Here is a 22,756-nt window from a genome sequence, read left to right as displayed (position 1 = left end):
AAAATAATAGTATACTTTTAAGCTGTAATTGATAACTAAGATTTCAATTATATTTTTTTTTTAATTTCAAATTTAATTAAAAACTATTAAATTATAATTTATGATTGAATTTTAAAAAATATACTTGAATAATAAATTATTTATATTCATGTTTAAATATAATAAGTTTAAATATAAATAATTTATTATTTAAGTATATTTTTTAAATTTTTCAATGACAAAAAAAAAATATTTTTTTAATAATATAGATGTGGTACTAAAAAAGTCAATTTGAACATATAAGTTTTAAAGAGTGGTTAGATATTAGAATTTTTTTTTTAAAAGGGTCATTTTGACCCAAAACTCAAATTTCCTTTCAAACCTTCCTTTACAATACTCTGCTATCATGATTTCTCTTCATTTTATAGAATTGAGTCGGATATGATCGATCCAAAGTAAAGAAGCAGATGTAATGCATGGCTGTCACCAATACTTGTACTAGCAGCACTGTGAAGTTGGCTGTGTGCTGGGCAATGAAGTAGCGACAGCTGAAAATAGAAAGGTAGTAGAAAGTCAGAAATGTGGAGCTGGGAAAAAAAGGACACAGGGAGGAGGGATACAACAGTAGCCGATGGGCCGAAATGACACATGTCAAAGAGGGGATGATTGAGCAGGCTCTCCAATTATGATTCCTGACAGTAGAGAATGGAATCTAATTCTGCTCACCAAGGGCCGTCGGCTTGCGAAAGGACCCTTCTTTCATTTCACAACCATCATTTCTTGAGCTCTGACCGATCACCAATGGTGGCACCAAGGCCCCTCCAGGATAGTTTCAGTAGCCAATTACATCCCCTCCTGCCTGCCAACCCAAAAGAGAAGTGAGAGTGTACTGTAGATGGTCCGCTTCATCCCTGTTAATTCTGTCTTACTGCAACATCAGAGGGATTAGTATAGGCCATACAACATGAGGCGATACTAAAATGTGAGAATTTCTTGATAGAGATGTCAGGTACTTGATTTTTTCCCCCTTTTTCATGGGGTTGGGAATTATTGCATCTAGGTGAAAGATGAAGGGGAAGATTAGAACATCTGAAAAAGACACATGAACAATATTTGATGGACACAACTACTCCTGGATGAATGTTAATCAGTTGCCAGTTAACTTCCAATGATTCCTGTAAGGTTCCGGCAAGCTTTGACAATGCCAGCAAGCTTTCCCATGTGTAGCAGTAGAATAAAGAGTACAGTACTTCTAATACCACCCATCCATTGCCGTCCCCACATAGCACAAATTTTTCAACATACATGGGCTTCAAGATTCCAAATCCAATCCATCAATCAAATCCAAGGTCAAGTAAGTAGAAGCTCAAGAGCCCCATTGGCCCATCCTGTTTGATAGCAACTTGAGCTGGCTTCATCTTTCCGGATTGGTCGTAGGCAAGCAAGGTTGAATCACAGAAATAAGAAGCAATTCTTGTGAAGCCTAGCCCCCAACAGCTAAACAAAGCTTAACTATGCTGAGTTTAATTTGCACCCTCCTCATAATCATCAACTAATCATTAATCTTTACAATGTCCCATCGCCGCTTAAAATAAAGTGAAGGTGGTTGCAACTTGGAAGTCTGTAGGAAAGCCGAAAAATGGAAGGAGTGAAGTGCCAAGAAGATCAGAATTTGCCTAGAGACACCTACAGGATTGCTTATGCTATTCATTTCTTGCTTGGTGCTGGCAATTTGCTTCCATGGAATGCTTTAATCACAGCTGTTGATTACTTTGGCTATTTTTATCCAGCCAAACATGTGGAGAAGGTTTTCTCCATAGCTTACATGAGTTCTTCGGTGCTAGTTCTCGTTCTGATGTTGAGTTGGGGCTGCTGGAGTAGGAAGCTTAGTTTTAGACTGAGGATGAACATGGGGTTCTTTATGCTTGTTCTCTCCCTAATGGTGGCTCCCATGTTAGACTGGAGTTGGTGCAGGAGTTTATCAATGAGGAAATCAAGTGGAGCCTATGCTTTGACTGTTGCATCGGTTGTGATCTGCGGTTTGGCCGACGGCTTGGTCGGTGGAAGCTTGATAGGATCTGCTGGAAAGCTTCCAAAACAGTATATGCAGGCTGTTTTTGCTGGGACAGCTTCTTCAGGTATTCTGAAGATCTTGGCTTTGTTGTCTTGTTTTCTTTTCTTTTGGTTTCTTTTCTTTTCTTTTCTTTTCTGATTGAACCAAGACAGAAAGAAGGTGGTCAAAAGCTTGGGAAAGTGAATTCAAAACTGTATGCAAAGCTTTAGGCTGTGTTGATCAGTTGAGTTACTGCCAAATAAGTATCATTGATTCACCGAGATCTAATATATGTTCTAGTAATGCTAACTTCCAAACAGTCACTATGGTTCTGTATGCAATTTGCTTGTACATACTGTTGAAGTGATACCTAGAAATAAGTTAAAGGATTCCAGCTGGAAAGAATTTTCCAAGATTTAAATTTCCAGACACTACATCTTCACCTCCACTGTTTTTCTTAAGAAGATATTCCTCATAATAGAGTGCTCATTCCTTGCTGTTCCAAGTTTTCTTTTAGATTCCTGCAATCACTGGTGGCAACTGTTTTTGGGCAAAATCATCCCCAGTCTCCTTGGAAAAGGTTCAAGAATTACCATACTGTAGTTCGAAAAATTCCATTAAAATCAAGTGATTTCAGAGACCAAGTCCAGAGACAAACTGATATAACAATATTCCATTCCAATTTCTTCCTTGTTTTTGCCCTGAACAAGCTTTGAAGGAAGAAAATTCTTCTTTCTGATTTTACTGATGTTCTTGCTTTAACTAGAAAACAGCTCAAGCTGTGTAGGAGTCTATGCTACATCATCAACTTCAAATTCCACTTACCATGGCTGCCTACCCTGATTAAATCCAATGTTTTGTAACAGGTGTTTTGGTTTCCATCTTGAGGATTATAACAAAGGCATCGCTTCCACAGACTCCGCAGGGCCTCAGAACAAGTGCACACTTATACTTCATAGTAAGCACCATGATCTTGCTATGCTGCACTCTCAGTTGCAACCTGTTATACAAGTTACCAGTCATGCGACATCATCAGAGACTTATTGGAGATGACCGGTTGAGCCCAAGACCAAAGTTCTGGGAAGTGGCAAGAAAAATCCGGTGGCCAGCTGTGGGTGTTTTCATGATATATGTTGTAACTCTGTCCATATTTCCAGGCTTCTTAGCTGAAAATCTGAAATCCAAGCTTCTGCGAGACTGGTATCCTATTTTGCTGATAACGGTATATAATATCTCAGATTTAGTAGGGAAGTCTTTGACTGCAATATATGTTCTGAAGAGTATTGGGAAGGCTACATTCGCATGTGTTGCCAGGCTTTTGTTCTATCCCCTCTTTGCAGCTTGTCTCCATGGACCCAAGTGGCTGAAGACTGAGGCACCAGTGGTAGTTCTGACATTCATGCTTGGAGTCACCAATGGGTATCTCACAAGTGTCATCATGATCCTCACCCCTAAATCAGTGCCAGTTTTGGAAGCAGAAACAGCTGCAATTGTGATGACTGTGTTCTTGGGAATGGGATTGGTTGGTGGTTCAGTTCTTAGTTGGTTTTGGATTATTTGAGCCCTCTTTGAGCTCTAATGACCAGCTCAATATGTCAAATTCTAAGAATATGTTAGTTGTTATCAGTAGTTTGAAATGTCAGAACCTTGGCCATCTGCTAGACGACTTCTTTTTGCAGTCTATGCTTGTGTGGTCTATAGAATGATGAATAACTCTTTACAATCACATCATCCATATGAACAACTTCCAAACACAAGATGTATGCACCTGAGATACCATTTGGTTGAGAACCCATCCTTCCACATGATCATGACATGAACACGATTATACCTAATCCGAACCTGCTAAAATTCATGTCAAAATTGCCTCCCTTATAGTAGATGTGATGCATCCTCCACAACATAAATACACCCTCATAACAAAAAGTGGTACCTGTAATTCTTTTATTAGTGTCTATTGACTTCAAGATTATTGTGAGAAAATAATTGAGAGGACACATAAAGAACAGGGATTAAGATTGGTAAGTTACTTCAAGAATTGATGATCTATATGAAAGCTTATGCTTCTGGGTTCTAGAGGATGATAAATATCACGAATTACTCTTCACAAACATAACAGCCATAACAGAAAAAAGCTTCCAAATATGATATATACTTATACACCTCTCAAATACTTTGTTTGCTTGCCAAGAAGATGGAAGAAGAATATAAATCTGAAAGCTTCTAAAATATATCCACCTCTACCCCCAATCTGGATAGCCATTCCTTCATGTTTAGCATATGTCTTCTATTATCTTGGACCAGATAGCTGCGTAGATGAAAGGGATGCATCAATATGACAACAAGGTGATTCGGAAAAAGTACCCAACTTCTTGACTGGCCTAACGAAATTGTCGAAAAAGTGGGAACCCATTTGAGAATAACTTGGAGGCTGAGGTACAACACAGCTACCTTCAAGCATTTGAACCACTTTGGCCATTGATGGCCTTTGGGACATATTCCCCTGTATACACCACAAAGCAACTTTTATTGCAGTATAAACCCTCTCATCATCTTCCTCAATCTTGAGCTTTGAGTCAACTATTTTTTCTGGTTTCCCTTCTTCCATCATCTTGAGGGCAAAAGAGGGGAAATAGGCCTTCTCTGAATTTTCCTCAGGATCGAAGTTTCTCCTTCCTCCGATGATTTCAAGCAAAACCATGCCAAAGCTATATACATCACTCTTCTCTGATATGGCGTAGTCCGTGACCCACTCAGGTGCCAAGTACCCCCTAGTACCCCTTATTGTTGTCACCACACGGCTCTGTTCCCTTGTCATCAACTTTGCCAAACCGAAATCCGAAACCTTGGCTTGGTAATTGTCATCAAGAAGCACATTTTCTGGTTTTATATCACAGTGAACTATCTTTACACTGCAGCCATCATGGAGATAAGCCAGTCCCTTTGCTGTACCCAAAGCTATATTGAACCTTGTCTCCCAGTCCAAAACTAAACCTTCTCCATTGTTCTTAAAGCATCTGTCCAGAGACCCTTTTGCCATGTACTCATAAACAAGAAGCCGGTGAGACCCCTCAGTACAGAAGCCTTTGAGCCTGACCAAGTGGATATGGTGGATTCTACCTATGGTGGTTACTTCAGACTGAAATTCTTTCTTACCCTGACCAATTCCCTCCAGCATCTTCACTGCAATGGCAGTTCCATCTGGGAGTACTCCTTTGTAGACTGAACCAAACCCACCCTGACCAAGTTTTACCGAGAAGTTGTTAGTCGCAGTTTGAAGATCTTTGTAACTGAAGGGGACTAGCCACCAAGACATATTCTCAAATAGATCATCCTCTTCTGAGGCATATTTGGAAGAAAAATTACCCTCCCTAGAGAAATTTTGTGGAGACCCCAGCAGCCTTTTCTTTTTCTGGCTACACCAGAGCCCCAAACAAAGTAAACCTACAACAACCAACGAAGTAGTAGCTGCTACAAGTGAAACAAGCACCCAGTGATTCTGAGTGTTCTGACCTCTGCTTTCTTCACCGCTAGAGATTTTAATGTATGAAACAAATTCTGAGGAACCCTGTTTGTTGCGCTGCTGCAAGCTCCCTATCTGGTTGAACAGAAAGCAATTCCCTGAATTGTTTTCAAAGAATAAGACCATGCATGAACAGTTACCGAGGCAAACTTCTTGACAATGGCCCAGAGTTGATTTGAAAGTGGGAGGAACAAACCCAAGAGCAAAATAGTTGAATGCATCCCCAGAATTTACAAGCTCCACAGAACTTCTTGAGCCATCACAAGGAGAGGTGATCCCTGGTTTACAATCTTGCTGAGAACTAAGAACTGGAAGGCATTTGCAGCTGTTGTCAGCATAACAAATATTATAAGGATCACAAGGCTCAGGTGTGCTGCACCGGTATTCTGGTATCCCAGTAACAGCAGATAGCTTTTTCTGAAGATTGTAGAATGAGATAATCCCATCAGACCCTAGAACTGCAGCCCAAGTTGTATTGGGATCAAGATTGTCTCTTAATATAAATTGCCAAACTAGAGTCTGGTTTTGAGTGAAGAATTTCCATGAATTGGAAGTTAGTGAAGCCAAGGCAACTACCCCAGTATTTTTGTTAATGATTTTCCGGACCTCGTTGGCCATAGACCAATAGGTTTGACGAGTTTGATATCCTGCATATAGAATCATGTCTCCCCACTTCATTTCAAGGTAGAAGGTCAAGTTATTGGGGTTAGGATCACTTGCAAGTCTCATTCCTTCCATGAACACTTGATTTGATAAAAGGGTGTCTGTGGGATAGCTAAAACTTTGCCAGACAGGCTTACTGTCATTAGAATCATTACCAAGCAAAACCAAATTGCCCGAGTCTTGCAACTCCATAGCATAGACTCCTTTTCCAGCAGTAAGGGCTTCCCAGATTATACCTTCCTGTGTCTCCAAGTGCACATTCCCAGTTTTGTTGAAAACAAATTTGTCATAAATTCCAACAGCAGAGCCTCTGTTAGCAGTCCAGACAATTCTTGAACTGCCCACATACACAACATTCAACAGAAACAAAGAGGGGTTCTTTGTAGAAGAGAATCCAAAAGCAAAATTCGAGTTGTTAGAGAACAAAAACATTCCATTATTATCAATCCAATTAATCTGAGCTGCTTGAAAACCTGGGTAAATTCTACCAATAAAATGACTGGCAACAGAGATTTCAGACAGGAGAACAAGTGACAAACTCATGAACCCAAAAAATTGGAAGAAACCCAACATTTCCATCCTGCATACAGTGTATGAGTTCACCTGCAGAGAAAGGATGTTTTGTAGCAAATGCAACTCCCTGTACCATGAACAAACTCTTATGTGACACATTGTCTTCAAGAAAAATCTTAAACCATGCAAAAAGAAAAAATGAAACAAGCTTGGATAAATTTCTGTGTTATGCTACAGTATTAAACTCATAAAAAGGGTTTTTGGGACCAATAAACTGAAGACTGGCAAGAGTAGCATCAGAAAGAAGGACAAGTGAGTCGGTGACAAACACATGAACCAGAAAAATTGGAAAAATCAGAATTTCTATGGCCACATAAAGTCTATGGATTCACCCGCAGAATACATTGTTACTGTCAGGCTGTCAGAGACTGAAACTTGAAACAGAAAGGATGATTCTATGTGTGAGTAAAGTCCTTATCCATGATAAAACTCTTAAAGCTACAAAGGTTGTCTGGAATCCGAATCTTAAGCCATGGAAAGAAGAAGAAGAAGAAGAAGAAGAAGAAAGAATCAAGCTTCAGATAAATTTCTATGTTATGCTAAAATTTCTTAACTCGTATAAAAGGTTTTTCATCCCAAGACCGGGTTTGCATATTTGTGTTTTCCAGTCATGTATCCAGTAATAGACTATAAATGGGAATATAAATCACATAGGAGAAACTGACCTCAATTCTTGCTTCGTCCTCATAAACAAATGGTGTTGCAGCCCTAGCTTATTAGTATGGGTTTAAGCTTCCTCATCAGGTTTGTTTTTATATAGACAATTGCTCTCTAATTCAAGATTGTTGACTGCTGAAACCTGTATGATTATTTTATATTGAATTTGGCTCAGAAGTCAATCAAGATCTGAAAATACCTAACCACCTAGACATTTATGTAGTGTTAACAGTTCATGTGCACTAAAAATCATTTGAATCGGTCACTTAGTCAAGCAACCAGAATATTTGGTCACAATTTCAGCATATAATTTCAATAGAAGATCCGGGCTGGTGGAAAAACTCCTGCAAATTGAATGAATGAATGTAACTTAATTTGGTAGCTCTTCAGTCGTTATCCAGGTGATGCTTGACCTTGGTTTTTACTGAAATAACTGGGTGAAATTTTGATTAAACCTTTTTGTGGGATGATGATCTCTTGCATGGGATTCTTTTACTTTGCCTTAAATGACACAACTGGGTGAAAATTCTAGGATGTTGATTTTTTTTCCCTGGCACTTATTCTGACTACTCTGAAAACACTATCCTCATCTTCAAGGGCACCGTGTAGAAAAGCCGCCTACCGATAAGCCATCACCATACTACATACTCTAATCCCATTTGCTTATATACCCTTATACTTTAAGCCATTACCATGTATATCTACGCAAGCTTGGGCACCAAATCACTTGTGTACTGTATTCTATAAATTAAATTATCGGAGCATGACATCATGCTTCCGCAACAACAGAATCTCCATAGAAATGATAACAAGTTGATGCTAAGGGGTTGTTCGTCGGCCCCCAAATTCCTTTTTGTCTCCTTATAAATACCTTTCCAAAATCATTGTCTCAGGTGAATGGAAAATAAGGGAAAAGAGGGCGACTGGGTCAGGAAAAATTAGCTCCATTCATATTTGCAACCAGTTTTTTCCAGATACCAAAAAGAATTTTCATTTCACCAGCAAATTTCTAACTCTAACAAAACTCCAAAAATAATTAGGGAACGAGTATAACTAAAAGGTTTACAATAGAAATGAGAAAACAGAGATTAATAAAACCACGCTTTTATACAAGTAGTAGGGTGAGGAAAATATAGCCTAGGAGGCAGCAGCTAAAGGAGGTAGTGATGGAGAAGCGCCTCGGAAGACTGGGTGTGATGATGTTTCCTTCATGTATTCTCCCTCTACCCTTTCCTTTTCTTCCTCTTCCTCTTCCTCTTCCCAAAGAAAGTGGGCATAAGAAGCTAGAACAAAACTGCATAATCAAAACACATGCAATTACAACAAGGTCTTACTTTCCAAACGCTTGGATTTTCATAGCATGCATGCAGGGAAAATTAAGAATACTTACCAGTCATCAGGGGAGGCTTTAACAGCTTGATCGAAGTAACTCTCAGCGCGATCACTATCCTTGTGAACCTGCCATATGAGATCAGCGAAGAGTGAGAGAATATTTCCATCATTTGGGTTTGCCAAAATTGCTCTCCCACAGTACTCTTCTGCTTTGATGTAATCTCCACGAACCTGAGCCCACTCCAAATAAACAAACAAATTAGCATATATGGGAATTGTTTTGCAAGCAGAGCTTGGAAAATTCGAAAGCTAGTTATGCTTAAAGAAAAAATGCAACAAAAAATTTCCAAACATTAGATATTTCATTGCTTTCTCGGCAACCAAACAGGACATGCATGAATTAACAGGAAAAATATGTAGATACCTCTTTTAAGAACCTTGCGTAATTGCCAAGAAGAAGGGCGTTCCCAGGATTAGCCTCAATCATCGTCCGATAATAAGATTCCATATTACCATTCCCGTTATTGGAGTCTCCATAACCTGATTTCCCATGCGCATATCCACCGTCCGAACCTCCGCCACCTTCGCTCCCACCCTCAACACAAACACCTTCACACCCTGCATCCGACCCAACACCCCACCACAACCCTCCATACGACGCCGTTCTCGAAATCGGACACGAATCTTCTTCCTCTCTCTCGTCAACCGGCAATGATGAGAGCCGATTTACAGTTTTCGTTATAGGCTTCCGTTTGGGGAGCGAAAGCTCCCGGAGATCGGTCTCAGACAGCGCTCTGGACATCTTCTTGGATGAGCCTTCCACTGAAGACAAAGAACTCGTTGTCAATGAAATGGAACGACTGAGAAGAATTTGGGGTACCATCTCTGGCTCGGATGATGATTCTTTCGAATTGGGGGGCCATGAATTCAGTATCGGAGTCGATGAACTTCGGAGAAGCATAGCTATGATAAACCCTAGACGTGGGTTTGGGAGAGGGAAGGCTTAAACCCTAGAAAGGGGTTTTAGAAACAGGTAAAATTAAGACTCCGACTGTTCCACCGACCGTAGGAGATGATAGAAGGGGAAGGACCGCTTGTGTGATATTTATAGAGGAAGTGGGAAGAGATCTCAGCCGTTGATTGTTAACCATCGAATGAATAGGATCTACTGCAGCCTGGTTAAATGAAGAAGTATGACTCTAACTTAGTCATCGTGTTTTAAAATAGTTATGAAAAAATAGTTTTTAAAAATAGTTTTTAAAATTTATTTTATAATATTTTATAAAATAAAAGCTTATTTGAAAATTTAAAATTATTTTTATTTATTTTTAATATTTTTAAATATGTTTTAAAAATTATTTTTATGTTCATAGCTTTATTTTTAATCATTATATGTTTGTATAATTATTTTTTAAATTAACTCTAAAAAAATAATTAAAAATAATTAAAAGAAATTATCTAAAAACACTATATTTTTTATTTTCTTAAGAATAGAAAACAGAAAAAAAACAAAAAATAGTTTTTGATTATTAAATATGTTTTTCAGTTTTTTTTATTTAAAAAAAGCATAAAATTGTTCTTAAAAATAGTTGTCAAGGTCTTATATTTATCATTTTAGTTTTATTAAATTTAAGTGGTTGATAAAATTGGAAATTTAATATTAAATTTTTTTACTTTAATTAGTAATTTGAATTATGTTGTAAATATATTTAATAACTTAAATTAAATTATTATTAAGTCAAATTTACCAAAAATTCGGATGATCTATTTGACTGTTGTTTACTATAATAGTTTTTTATTTCTCAGAAAAAAACATGTTTGATAATTATAAATCGTTTCCAATTTTCTATGTATGTTAAAAAATAATATTTCCAAAGTACATTTTTCAATTGTTTTCACTTACATTTTTAAAATTTATTTAAAAAATAATTATAAAAACATATATAACGATTAAAAATAAAACTATAGAAATAAAAGTTATTTTTAGAGCATATTTAAAAAATATGTTAAAAATATTTTAATTTTTCAAACGAATTTTTATTTTATAAAACCATTTTTAAAAAATCGTTCATAAAAACCATTTTCTTAAAATTGTTTTAAAAAATAATTAGCACAAAGTGTTTTAGCTTCCACTAAAAATACCTTTTAAGGATAAAAAAAAATGTTGTGATAATATTTTTTATGTTTTATTATATAATGATAAAATAATTTTTAAAATAACATCTTGATTATTTAAAAATTTTCTAAATTTTTAAAAATTTGTCATACAATTAATTTTTTTTAAAACAAAATTATGATGATTGATAATAAAAAATACTTTCGTTTCTTTCTGAATTTAATTTAACAATGTTTTTATTTGAAATATTTTTTAAAACGCATTTTTAATATTTTTAAAATATTTCTAGAATTTTTTCAAATGATTTCTTTAAAAACACGTTTTTTTTAAACTAAAAATATTAAATTACTTTTTACGAATAATTGACGTCATCCTCAGTTTATGGAGGCTCCCACCATGGCAAGGGAAAGTAAAGTCCCAACAAAACTCTAGAGTCTTAAGTCGACTTCTCCGCTGATGTACGGCTCACATTCCACCAGGTAGACCCCACTTCGACACTATCACGTGTCACGAACCCATCCCAACCGTCCGATCCCCACCTGATGTTGCTTCAAAGGCCCTGATTCAGTCTCATCATGTGCAGCTCCCCTCCCTCAGCCGTCTCCTCCACAAAACCACTGTCGTTCTGAAAGCGACAGCAGGAGATTTTTACGCGGCTCCGTCAAAGTTAACAAAAGAGACCTTGAAGGTCTCCGAATTGACGATTCTGCCACTGCACCTCATTCAGTGGCTGGCATTGTTGCTGGGGTGGGTCCAGGTGGTGCTAGCCGCAAAAACTTCAGCGCCCGTGGGTGGAGCCCATACGTTGTATAGACGGTTCAGGTTAGCCATCACATCTTGGACTGATCTCTTTGGGCTGCGGACGCATGCAATGCATCGAGTTGGACAGATTTTTGTGTGGCCCACCTAATATGGGCTCTTGTCTTTGTGTGCAATTTGAATGGGATGGGCAAAATTATCATTTCAATTATATTTAAAACGTTTTAAACGGTTAAATCCAACCACTTGAACTCTCCGTTCATCCCCTAATCTTTTTTTAAAAACAAAATATAAACATTAAATTATAAAAATAATCTTATTTTCCAACTTCTTTATATTTGTTATCCAAAATTGTGAGTCTATTTCTTCCTTTTTTCTCCTTCCTTTTCCTTGCTTTCTTCCTCAATTTTTTTTCCCATATTGAAACAAAAACTAAAAAATAAAATATTTGAGGAATAAAATAAAAGAAAAAAAAATAGAAAATGGATAAAAAAAAAAAGGTCTTTTTTTGGTAATTGCTTTAAAAAACAGTTTTTGAAAAACGATTTTTAAAAACTAATAGTTAATTTTTAAGGTTGATCAATATTACTCAAGGGGTTGTCATCTTACATCATGACCGGTCATTGAGATATTAAAGTGATTTTAGAAGCTTAAGAAACTAAAATGTAATTATCAAATACCTCAAAGAGTATTTGTGTAATTTTTTTTAAAAAAAAATAACATTCACAAAGAAGATTTTGAATCTATTAAAGAAATCCATTGAAAGGATATTGAAACCCTTTTTTTAAAACAGATCTTTGTTATATAACAAGTTATTTTTCTGTTTTCGATTTTAATATTTTATGACAGAAATTTCAAAGTTACTTACATATAATTAAATTTTTAATTTTAATATTTTTTGCACATTTTGAAAAAAAAAATGAATTTCTTATAATTATTTTCATTTTTTTTCTCTATAACAGCTTTTTGTATATTAATTTTAAAAAATTTAATACTAAAATAATGAACTTATTTAATTTATTAAAGGGAGAATTATCTTTAGGGGGTAGATGGACCCTCAAATTAACAAAAGGTCCATATAACTATTCAAATTGAGTTAAAGGATATGAAATAGTAACGGACAAATATACCCTTTTAGAACACATAAAATATTTTATAAAATTAAGTTAAATAATTTTTTTTAATAATTTTTTTTTCAAAAATACTAAATTAAATAAAAGTAGTTTTCAAAAATATTAAATTAAATATTTTTTAAATATTAAATTAAATAAATTTATTTTAAAAAAATATTAAATTATATAAATTTATTTTAAAAAAATATTAAATTATATAAATTTATTTTTAAAAAATATTAAATTAAATAAAAGTATTTTAAAAAATATTAAATTACATAAAAGTATTTTTAAAAAATATTAAATTAAATCAAAAATATTAAATTAAATAAAAGTATTTTTCAAAAATATTAATTTTTTTTCTCAAAATCAACAAAGGGCATTTTTGAAAATACTGAAGGATGATATCCTTCAACTTAATTTTCATACTTTTATTGGGTCTTGAACTTAATTTGAAGAGTTACATGAACCTTTTGTTAATTTGAAGATCCATCTACCCCCAAAACATAATTCTCCCTTTATTAAAATCATTATGTAATTAAATAAATATGAATCAATCCATATTGATTGAGAAAAATATTCATAATCAAATAATTTAAATAAGAATTCATATGAATAATAATGAAAATTTTATTGAATAAAATATCATGGATTAATTTTGTATTTTTTTTTTTTGTTTTATATTGACTTACATCATGTCATAAGGGCCACATTTTTTGGCTTGGCCATAGAATGACGCCTCCCCTTTCTAATTGTTTATAGCTGCTTAATCTTTCTAATCATAATTAAAAAGTAATTTGATTGTTTAATCTTTCTAATCATAATTAAAAACTAATTTGGTTGTATTAAAGGTGTTTAATATTTAAGGGCCACATTTTTTGGCTTGGCCATAGAATGACACCTCCCCTTTCTAATTGTTTATAGCCATTTAATCTTTCTAATCATAATTAAAAAGTAATTTGGTTGTTTAATCTTTCTAATCATAATTAAAAAGTAATTTGATTGTATTAAAGGTGTTTAATATTTAAGGGCCATATTTTTTGGCTTGGCCATAGAATGACACCTCCCCTTTCTAATTGTTTATAGTTGTTTAATCTTTCTAATCACAATTAGAAAGTAATTTAGTTGTATTAAAGGTAATCGACAAATTTTGAACAAATAATTCAGTTACTATTTTACTAATTCTCTATATTTGGAAGACATGTAGTTTCATTTGACTCTTATTATAAGTGTTTTTCATCGATTAAATACTGGTTCAGGAAATACTATAAGTGATTTTTTAAATTTTGTTTAATTACTTTTTAAAAGCACTATCAAAAGTAAATTTTTGTTTTGAATGTAAAATCGTAATATCTTAGTTGTACATATCATCGTTAATGCCTTTTCTATGCCTTATCTTAAACTTGGGCATTGAAGTAGACCTTCACCATTTGAAAGATGGTAAAAGGTGAGTTTTGGGCAAATGTGTATCCATTCTTGCAAAGTCGGGTGGTGGAGAGAGATGGGAGCATCCTATTGCCACCTTTACAAGCAATGGGGGTGAGATATGAATTGACCTTTACCAAATTGGAAAAGAAATCACAAAAATTAATTCAAAATTTCCCTAAGCTCGTGTTGATTTTCACAAGCTATGAGGAACAAAAATAAAAGGAAAATTGTAAGTACAAAATTAATTAATTATACTGCATGATCAACCCTAAATAAACATTCCCAGAGAAGGAAACAGACCCATGTCTCCATCTCTATGAAGCCAGTAAAGACACTAATTAAAGAATATTTGAAGAGATAAACCTGCAATGGACCACAGAGAGAGACAGAAAGGGTGAGATTTGAAGGAGATGAGTGATTTGTGTGAAGGAGATTAGTTGGATTTGACCGTGGCATGCTTCCAAAAATCAGCCTCAACCCTCAGGAGTCAGGAAGCTGTCACAAGGTGTCGTGGAGGTCAAGGGCAGCCCACACTGCCCACCATCTTATCTCACACTAAATGTGCTTGTTTCTTTTTTCCTTGTCTCCTCTAATGGGAATGTGCAAATTGACCAGTTCAGTTCTTTTTCTTACCTTTCTGAGTTGTCCTTGATTGCTCTCCCCTTGGCGGTTCTGAGAAATCAGAATTATTGGTGCCTTACATGACCAAAAAGGGCACAAGGGTGGTACTTCTTCCTACTGCCTCTTCTAACTGTTTAGGCCTCCTTGCCGACCATCCTTGTAAAAGCATTTTTACCTCTAAAAAACCATTAAAAAAGCAAGTCTAAAAAAATAAAATAATATAGTTAAATGTACTATATTTGACTAAAAAAATATATAAATTACTAATAATTTTTAAATAATTACTTAAAATTTAATTTTTATAAACTCATGTTGTCCTCCCATGAGTGTCTCAAACCAGATTTTTTCCTTACCTCTCTCAATCAAGATGGGACACATACAATTGTATTGAAGGTGCAGAAATGATTTGCAGAGTTGTTATTTATAGGCTATAGCATAAGTAGACTCTATATAACCAACACATTGACTAAATGGCTAAACTTCCTAAGGGGTCGTAATACCCCAAATTCCTATCCATTCAGATAATTAGTCTAAAAATATCTAGATAATTCTCTGACTAATACCAACATTATCCCCCTTGACAATTTTAATATTCTTTGGAACACAAATATTCCTAATATGATTACTGATGAAGATGAAGCTAAGTGCTATTATGGCTATTTAGAGCATTGAAGGAATGGTCCCATTTATTAGTTGAGTTAAGGTACGGTTGGATATTTGATTGATCAACAACTAGTGATATTTTCAGTTCCATTAGTATAATTTTATTGGCAATTTAAATAATTCCACATTACCCACCTTTTTGAAAAATGTAATTTGCAAATTCCATTTTGTACAACTTTTCATTTTGCTTTAAAGGGCTTGGGAGCAATTCCAACCCAAGTCCTTTCCACTCCCTGATCTAATTGTGGAGACTCATGTGGGCTTCAAATTGCAAAAAGGATTGGGCCTTGGGTGCAAACTGAGAAAGGACATACCTCTTATTAAAATCAAATTTTATAGATAAAGTAGAAGGTATTTAGTAAAGCTTAATATTTATTACTTATATCTATAATATCTAATTATGTCAATTATCATGTTCCTAACTTATTTTAGGAACATGTTATTTATGTATCATCTTTGATTCATGTAGTATATAATTATGTCAATCATCATGTTAGGAACATGTTATTTTTATGGTGACAAAATGGTTTCAAATTTTAATGATATATTTTGGTTTTGATTATGTTTGTGGGGTCTTTGAAATGCTACATAGGGATTAGGGATGATAATGAGACAGCTTCGAGACTAATCGCCCTCATCCTAACTCCGTCCCATTTATTTAAAATAATTTTTATTCTCATCCCTTTAAAACAATTAAAGCGGAGAAGGTGAAGCAGGGTGGGTATGAGAACGTTTAACTTTTTTTTCTTTTCAAAAATTGTATTTTTTTTAAAGTTATTTAATTTTTTTAATTACATTAAAATAAATATATTTTATAAATAATGAAATTATTATAATTGTTTATATTATTGAAAATTATTTTATTATTTTTATTATTATCTATATATTAAAAATTGTAAAAAAAATTAAATTAAATTAAATTTTAAAATTAATTTTATATATAATCGGGACAGGACAAACAGAATGGGACAAGGTAATACCCAAACCCACCTCAAACCCGTCTTGGGTTTAAAAAAAAATCTCAAACTTGTCCTAAACCTATTTATTTAAATTTCAAACTCGTCAATTAAAGACAGAACATAACTGATACTCGAAAAAACCTGTCCAATTACCATCACTAGCCAAGATACATGTATCATCAATTTGGAAATTGAATTACATGACATTTGTCTTTTATAAATAATTTTAGTTAATAATTTTTAGTTATTATGATATTTTTGGGTTGCATCAATCCCTCCTTTGTGAAACTAGGATGTCTTCCAAAAGGTTGTAGTGGAATAGGTGTATGATTCTTATTAATGTAGCTATGATTACCAAATTTTAAATTGTCAAACTAATAAAATTGGACATAATTACTTCAATGTTTAATATAATTACTAGTATATGTTTGAATGCATTTCTTATTTTCTATATTTTAAATAAGAAAATAGTACTATTAATTTTTATATAAAATGCTAGAATTTTTAGATGTTCACATTAAAACTTTCTAAATTTTTTTATTTTATAAAATCAAAATGCCACATAAGCAAAATTCATAATTTTATAAAAATATAATAACACATAAGCATGTAATTTTTTTTTTTTGTTTATCTTATAAAATCGAACTTAACATCATGATACCTTTAGTTGTCACACTTCTCAAGTCCACTATTGCAAATTGATGGTGATCAATTAAGTGATGTTCATTTTTTTAAATTTACCTTTTTATAAGATAAAGACAAAATATAATAATTGATAACAATAATAAGAAAATAATAAAGAGCAAATATTAGAGGATGCAAATAATAATTTTAATATGGTTTGATATAACCGGTCTAAATTCATCACCTCCTCAAGTTTTTTTTTTTTTTTTAAACAAAAACAAGAAAATATGTTTGACAATCATAAAACTATTTTATAATTTATGTTTTTAAAAACAAAAAAAAATGATGTTTTTAGAGAATATTTTTAAATTGTTTTTTATGATTATTTAAAAAAATATTTATATAAATATATAAAATGATAAAAAAATAAAACATTAAATATAAAAATCATTTTAAAAACATATTTAAAGATACTAAAAAAAATATGTTAAAAATATTTCAAGTTTCAAACTTTTGTTTTATAAAAATATTAAAAAATAATTTTAAAAAACTATTCATAAAAACTATTCATAAAAACTATTTTTTAAAAAAGGTTTAAGTTTTAACAACACTTGTCTTTCTGTCTCCTCACTCCCCTTTCCACTCCGCTTTCTCCCTCCCTTTTTAATGTATACCTAAGTTGGATTAGTTACACTTCACACCATACATATACTTTCAAGAACTTCTAACAGTAAGCCATATGGGACACATATAAAATATTTAAACAAATAGAGTTTTTCATTTGAAAATCAATGTATTATATGATGATTTTCTTTATATAATTTAAAATTCTTTCGAAAGGTTATATGAAAACTCTTAGTTTGCATTAAGTTTTAAGTAACTTAAATTTAAAAATTATATAGACAATAATCAATTAAAATGTGTGGAGTTAATGCAATTTTCTGATGTATAAACAATAACTAATTCAAATTTAATAGATAATAATGTAATTTTTTCAATATATATATATATATATATATATACTAAATGGTCATACACACATTATTAAAATGAAGATGCCCATCCACTTTCAATTGTGTCAATTCATAGTTGCTTTCTTTTAATTAAATAATTAACATTGCCCTTCTACGATTGAAAATGACATATGAATATGATAACATCTGGCGGGGGGCTTTCATCAGAGCCCATTCCACCTGCTTATTTTAATATGAAACTAGTCTCACTTTCAAAGCAAATTATTAATTTAGTCTTATGTGCGTGATTCGATTAACGAGGGAGGGGGGAAAAATAAACATTTCTTTTTTACTTTCAAACGTCAAGTCAACCCAATAAAATTTCAGTTTTTTTTATGTATCTTTTATAATTTAAAATTTGTAGAGAGACTATTCTCAATTTCCATAAAATTGTAGAATCAAATAGATAAATATTTCTTATAAGTAAGACAAATAGAATCACATATTGAATTCGATGATTGACTTTAATACCATTTATGACAGTTTGAGATTAACTTTGGTATTATCTATAATTATCCGTTCATTCTCATAAAAATATTGTCTATTATGAGCTTAATGGGTTCTCGTAGCTTTGAAATATATTTACATAATTAAAAATAGTTTACTTATATTTAATGTTAGACATTTTTATCCTTCATCGATGTGAGATATCATAATTATCTTCTATGTAGTCATGATGTCTTTGTTATGTCCTATGTTATTGTGGGATCAGATAAACAAATAATACTTATAAAACTACACAAATAGAGTCTATATTAGAGTGGAGATTGACTTTAATACTATTTGCAACATTTTGCTTTACCCCTTATAAATATTGTCTACTCTTGACCCAATGGGTTCTCATGGCTTAAAAATTCATCTATGCAATTAAATGTCCACTATATATATATATTGTATTAGAAACTCTAGGAAAATTGTAATCATCTCCTCGATGCAAACATAATGTCTTTACTGTGTCATATTGTAGGGCGAGAAAAACAAATACCCATTGTGGAAACAAACAAACATAGTCCCATATCAAGGTTAAACATCGACTTTGACACCATTTGTGATGGTCCTCTACCTCTCATATAAATATTTTTTTTACTTTAGGTTTAATAAACTTTCACGATTTTAAAATGTATTTATATGGTTAAAAAAAGTATACTACATATGTATTATCAGAAGCTTTTATCTCTAGCTAGTGTAGGATATCATATATGCCCTATGCAACCATGACATCATCATCATGTCCCATAAGCTTGCAAGACTAGATACAAACACATCCCTTACTAGGCTAGATGGAAAAAGTCTCACATCAAGTAGGAAATTGACTTTATCATTTGTGATGACTTACTCTTACCTTTTCATGTAGATAAAATGTTTCTAGATATTTAAAAAGAGATGTGAGATACCATAATTACTTTCAAGGTTTACTGGCCTTTTATTTTATATTTGTAATTAATTAATAATTAGATTAGAGTTTGATTTATATTAGTAACAAGAAAATAAGTTCCATAAGTAATAAAACAATCAAAACATGCTTTATGTTGTTTTGTAAGGACGACAATTAAACTTACCATTGATTATATAAATCTTTTTTTGGTTGATTTTATATTAATATAGAGTGTAAAGTTTGAGTTAATATTATGACTTTAGAATATGTCTTTATAGTTAAGAGAAATTGACTATATAGATAGAATCAAGAATTTTTACACTTAACTAATATGTGATATAATGTATAAAATATTAAAAAAATAATATCTTTTTATTTGAAAATCGATATGTTAATATGATATTTTATAATTTAAAATGATTTTCAAAAATTCATATAAAAAAATATTATTTCATATTAGTTTTTAAATAACTTGTATTAAAAATATACAAACAAGAATCCATTAAAATATAACAAAGATAATGCAAATTTATTAATAGAAAAAAATGCAAATTTTAATATACATATAATAACCCAATAAAATTTAACAAAATTGAAGCAACCTTCCTTTTTTTTTTTTTTTTTTTAAGGGGAAATGAGCTTATTAAGAGGGAGCTTTGCAAGCTTATATAAACTAGCACCAATGATTACTAAATTTAATGTTTTATGTATATATATTTGAAAGAATTTTTCCCATATTGAAACAAAAAATAAAAAATAAAATATTTGAGGAAGAAAATAAAATTAAAAAAAATAGAAAATAGATAATAAAAGAAAAGGTCTTTTTTGGTAATTGCTTTAAAAAACGGTTTTTGAAAAACAATTTTTAAAAACTAATAGTTAATTTTTAAGATTGATCAATATTACTCTAGGGGTTGTCATCTTACATCGGTCATTGAGATATTAAAGTGATTTTAGAAGCTTAAGAAACTAAAATGTAATTATCAAATACCTCATAACATTCACAAAGAAGATTTTGAATCGATTAAAGAAATTCATTGAAAGGATATTGAAACCCCTTTTTTTAAAACAAATCTTTGTTATATAACAAGCTATTTATCTGTTTTCGATTTTAATATTTTATGACAGGAACTTCAAAGTTACTTACATATAATTAAATTTTTAATTTTAATATTTTTTGCACATTTAGAAAAAAAAAAAAAAGGAATTTCTTATAATTATTTACATTTTTTTTCTCTATAATAGCTTTTTGTATATTAATTTTTAAAAAATTAATACTAAAATAATGAACTTATTTAATTTATTAAAATCATTATGTAATTAAATAAATATGAATCAATCCATATAGATTGAGAAAAATATTCATAATCAAATAATTTAAATAAGAATTCATATGAATAATAATGAAAAATTTATTGAATAAAAATATCATGGATTAATTTTATATTTTTTGTTTTGTTTTGTTTTATATTGACTTACATCATGTCATAAGGGCCACATTTTTTGGCTTGGCCATAGAATGACGCCTCCCCTTTCTAATTGTTTAAGCCGTTTAATATTTGTAATCATAATTAGAAAGAAATTTGGTTGTATTAAAGGTGTTTAATATTTAAGGGCCACATTTTTTGGCTTGGCCATAGAATGACACCTCCCCTTTCTAATTGTTTATAGTCGTTTAATCTTTTTAATCATGATTAGAAAGTAATTTGGTTGTATTAAAGGTGTTTAATATTTAAGGGCCACATTTTTTGGCTTGGCCATAGAATAACACCTCCCTTTTCTAATTGTTTATAGCCGTTTAATCTTTTTAATCATAATTAGAAAGTAATTTGGTTGTATTAAAGGTAATCGACAAATTTTGAACAAATAATTCAGTTATTATTTTACTAATTCTCTATATTTGGAAGACATGTAGTTTCATTTGGCTCTTATTATAAGTGTTTTTCATCGATTAAATGCTGGTTCAGGAAATACTATAAGTGATTTTTTAAATTTTGTTTAATTACTTTTTAAAAGCACTATCAAATGTAAATTTTTGTTTTGAAGACAATAATTTGTATTATAATTTGATAAATTTGCAGTTGACTATAGGATTATATTGTTAGAAAAAAAAATGTATCAAAAATGACATTATTGCACTTAAAAATTGGTTCATTGAAAATATACGACAAAATGTAGATGAAGAACAAAAATACAAAGAACTAAGAGTAAGATATGAATAAATAGAACTAAGGTACAAAATGATGAAATCCATATTTCGAATGTAAAATCGTAATATCTTAGTTGTACATATCATCGCTAATGCCTTTTCTATGCCTTATCTTAAACTTGGGCATTGAAGTAGAGCCTTCACCATTTGAAAGATGGTAAGAGGTGAGTTTTGGGCAAATGTGTATCCATTTTTGCAATGTCGGGTGGTGGCGAGAGATGGGAGCATCCTATTGCCACCTTTACAAGCAATGGGGGTGAGATATGAATTGACCTTTACCAAATTGGAAAAGAAATCAAAAAAATTAATTCAAAATTTCCCTAAGCTCATGTTGATTTTCACAAGCTATGAGGAACAAAAATAAAAGGAAAATTGTAAGTACAAAATTAATTAATTATGCTGCATGATCAACCCTAAATAAACATTCCCAGAGAAGGAAACAGACCCATGTCTCCATCTCTATGAAGCCAGTAAAGACACTAATTAAAGAATATTTGAAGAGATAAACCTGCAATGGACCACAGAGAGAGACAGAGGAGGGAGAGATTTGAAGGAGATGAGTGAGTTGTGTGAAGGAGATTAATTGGATTTGACCGTGGCATGCTTCCAAAAATCAGCCTCAACCCTCAGGAGTCAGGAAGCTGTCACAAGGTGTCGTGGAGGTCAAGGGCAGCCCACACTGCCCACCATCTTATCTCACACTTATAAATGTACTTGTTTCTTTTTCCCTTGTCTCCTCCAATGGGAATGTGCAAATTGGCCAGTTCAGTTCTTTTTCTGACCTTTCTGAGTTGTCCTTGATTGCTCTCCCCTTGGCGGTTCTGAGAAATCAGAATTATTGGTGCCTTACATGACCAAAAAGGGCACAAGGGTGTACTTCTTCCTATTGCCTCTTCAAACTGTTTAGGCCTCCTTGCCAGCCACCCTTGTAAAAGCATTTTTACCTCTGAAAAACCATTAAAAAAGGAAGTCTAAAAAAATAAAATAATACATGATATGCTATAATACAAGGTGTACTTTTTCCATATCTTATTATTTGTATTTTAATTTCATTTATTCATATTTTTATATTTTAATTCTATTTATTTATGTTCTTA

At 32.1% G+C, this 22,756-nt stretch overlaps 3 protein-coding genes across 3 annotated transcripts; 1 reads left to right on the top strand and 2 right to left on the bottom strand.

Moving 5' to 3' along the window:
• The first annotated feature begins 735 nt into the window (after positions 1-735).
• On the top strand, positions 736-3,758 carry LOC100243980 (equilibrative nucleotide transporter 8). Its single transcript, XM_002282175.4, has 2 exons — positions 736-2,117; positions 2,899-3,758. The coding sequence occupies exons 1-2, from the start codon at positions 1,619-1,621 to the stop codon at positions 3,591-3,593; spliced, it is 1,194 nt and encodes a 397-aa protein (XP_002282211.1). The 5' UTR covers positions 736-1,618; the 3' UTR covers positions 3,594-3,758.
• Positions 3,759-4,154: 396 nt separating this feature from the next.
• LOC100249150 (G-type lectin S-receptor-like serine/threonine-protein kinase SD2-5) lies at positions 4,155-7,631 on the bottom strand. Its single transcript, XM_002282167.5, has 2 exons — positions 7,457-7,631; positions 4,155-6,858 (listed from the first exon to the last, which is right to left on the bottom strand). The coding sequence occupies exons 1-2, from the start codon at positions 7,477-7,479 to the stop codon at positions 4,323-4,325; spliced, it is 2,559 nt and encodes an 852-aa protein (XP_002282203.3). The 5' UTR covers positions 7,480-7,631; the 3' UTR covers positions 4,155-4,322.
• Positions 7,632-8,372: 741 nt separating this feature from the next.
• LOC100257716 (uncharacterized) lies at positions 8,373-9,873 on the bottom strand. Its single transcript, XM_002285239.4, has 3 exons — positions 9,205-9,873; positions 8,839-9,011; positions 8,373-8,742 (listed from the first exon to the last, which is right to left on the bottom strand). Exons 1-3 carry the CDS (start codon positions 9,739-9,741, stop codon positions 8,586-8,588), a joined length of 867 nt encoding a protein of 288 aa, XP_002285275.1. The 5' UTR covers positions 9,742-9,873; the 3' UTR covers positions 8,373-8,585.
• Between the last annotated feature and the right edge of the window lie 12,883 nt (positions 9,874-22,756).

This window comes from Vitis vinifera, chromosome 11 (genome assembly GCF_030704535.1).
Source record: "Vitis vinifera cultivar Pinot Noir 40024 chromosome 11, ASM3070453v1".
Taxonomy (NCBI): domain Eukaryota; kingdom Viridiplantae; phylum Streptophyta; class Magnoliopsida; order Vitales; family Vitaceae; genus Vitis; species Vitis vinifera.
The sequence above is the reverse complement of the archived record's forward strand: the minus strand, read 5'-3'. Positions and strand labels throughout refer to the sequence as shown.